The 1,731-nt window shown below is 51.2% G+C and overlaps 1 protein-coding gene across 1 annotated transcript; it reads right to left on the bottom strand.

Moving 5' to 3' along the window:
* Positions 1–553: 553 nt before the first annotated feature.
* On the bottom strand, positions 554–1,480 carry LOC111734963 (the record flags this gene model as incomplete). The annotated part of the gene is made up of 2 exons (XM_023526830.1): positions 554–1,006; positions 1,123–1,480. Coding segments are annotated over 2 exons (804 nt in total), but the record flags the coding sequence as incomplete, so codon positions are not given.
* Positions 1,481–1,731: the final 251 nt, after the last annotated feature.

Genomic DNA, 1,731 nt, shown 5'->3' with positions numbered 1-1,731 from the left:
TAATAGACTGAACAATGCACTGCAGGTCTTAACCGCTGCCCACATCACTTCCTTTCACTTCATTATTTTTTCCTTCTCCAAGCCTGGCTTTTGGTATCATTTCTACGTAAACAATCATTTCATTTTAATATCTCTATCTCTGATTCTAACAGAGGTTTCAAACCCAAGAGCACAAAACCGAAATTAATGTTAATTCAGACAAAAAAAAAAAAAGAAAAAAAACCCAAGCTAAATGACCATAGATAAAATTAACAGGGCCAACCTAAAATGTCTTAAGTTTCATAAAACATTCCTCCAGGATAAGCTGTACAAACCTAGCTTGAGACATAGCCATATTATCTATTTCAGAGTATGAAAAAGCCAGAATTACGCATAATTTGCTAATCAAGAAACACCTAAACTCCTACAGCGAACATGAACCCGTCCGTTGTTACTCTGTAGCCAGCAATCATAATTGTCCGAAAACATGACATCCTATAAAAGAGCAATGAATGCAGCTGTAACCTTCTTTATAAAATTAAGTAATAAAAACTGTGATTACAACCAGTGCTAATTCTCCTTTAAGGCAAATTTAATTTTGAAAATTCACTCGTTTTATTCTTCCCTGTGAAGAATAGCATTCCAGTATGTCTTACTTTCGTTTCATCCCTATGACCCCGCCCCGAATCCATTTTCCTTTGCTGTATTACTGGCACACTCGTGCCCAAATTCTGCCCTCCAGATTCTGGGAATTCTAGGCGTAGAACGTGGACTGGGATTTGGAGGATCTGGGAACTAGCTCTAGCTTGGCCACCTCCCTCGCCGTGTGAACCTGCCTGGTCTGTTTCTCCAGCTCTAAAGTAGGAGGAGCAAGGTGATTTTGCAGAGATCCTTAGAGTCCCAGGGAAGGGCGCGGTCCGGCAGCCTGGCGGAGTCCAGACGCTGTCGCCGTCTCCCGCCGCCTGCCGGACACAGGTCCGGAGGAAGTGGCCAGGAAGGGTCCAGCGAGGCGCAGCCCAGTATGCAGCTTCTCAGAGGTGGAGGCAACGACCCCGTCAGCATCAGCCAGGCAGAGTCCCAGGTCCAAGCACTATTCGGCCCACGGCGGTTCCTCCCCTTCCCCCACTCCCTCCTGGCACTTACGTCCAGCCCCGCCCGTGCAGTGGTCCGAAGCCCGGCGTAGCGCGGCGGTGGGAACCCTCAAGCTCCCAGCTTCAACCAAGAAAACAAAACAACCCCAGGCCACCGGATGCCCGGATGAAGCAGCACCGCCCCCGAAGCTCGGTCGCGCCTGCGGAGACAGGGACGGAGGGAGGGGCGCGCGATAGGAGGAGAAAGGGCGGGGGGAGGGCCAGAGGGAGGCACGCTCACCGCGCGGAGGCTCTGCGCATGCTCGAGGAGCCAGCTGCGCGGGCTTTCCGCTGCCCAGACGCAGCTGTGCATGGGTAGAGGTAGTTTGAGTACACTTTTCAAAGGTGGGTGAGAGAAGTCGCTCTGTGTCCTAAGTTATTGAAAAGTAGGCGTCTTTTGGGCTTTTGTATTCGTCTTGAGTGAGGTGGTAAGTTTTCTAGTGCTGGGGTCGGTCTCACAGTTATCTCAGGTGTAGGTAGCAGGAAAAGTGCCCGGCTCCGCGCGCTGCAAAAGGCGGGGTGCAGGTTTGCGGCCCCGCCCCCCAGCCCTAATCATGGTTTCTAAGTCTGTTTGTTTTCCCAGAGCCTGGCCCCGCCCTCGCCGAAGCTCCGCCTCTAAGAG

This window comes from Pteropus vampyrus, unplaced genomic scaffold (genome assembly GCF_000151845.1).
Source record: "Pteropus vampyrus isolate Shadow unplaced genomic scaffold, Pvam_2.0 Scaffold10575, whole genome shotgun sequence".
Classification (NCBI taxonomy): domain Eukaryota; kingdom Metazoa; phylum Chordata; class Mammalia; order Chiroptera; family Pteropodidae; genus Pteropus; species Pteropus vampyrus.
The sequence above is the reverse complement of the archived record's forward strand: the minus strand, read 5'-3'. Positions and strand labels throughout refer to the sequence as shown.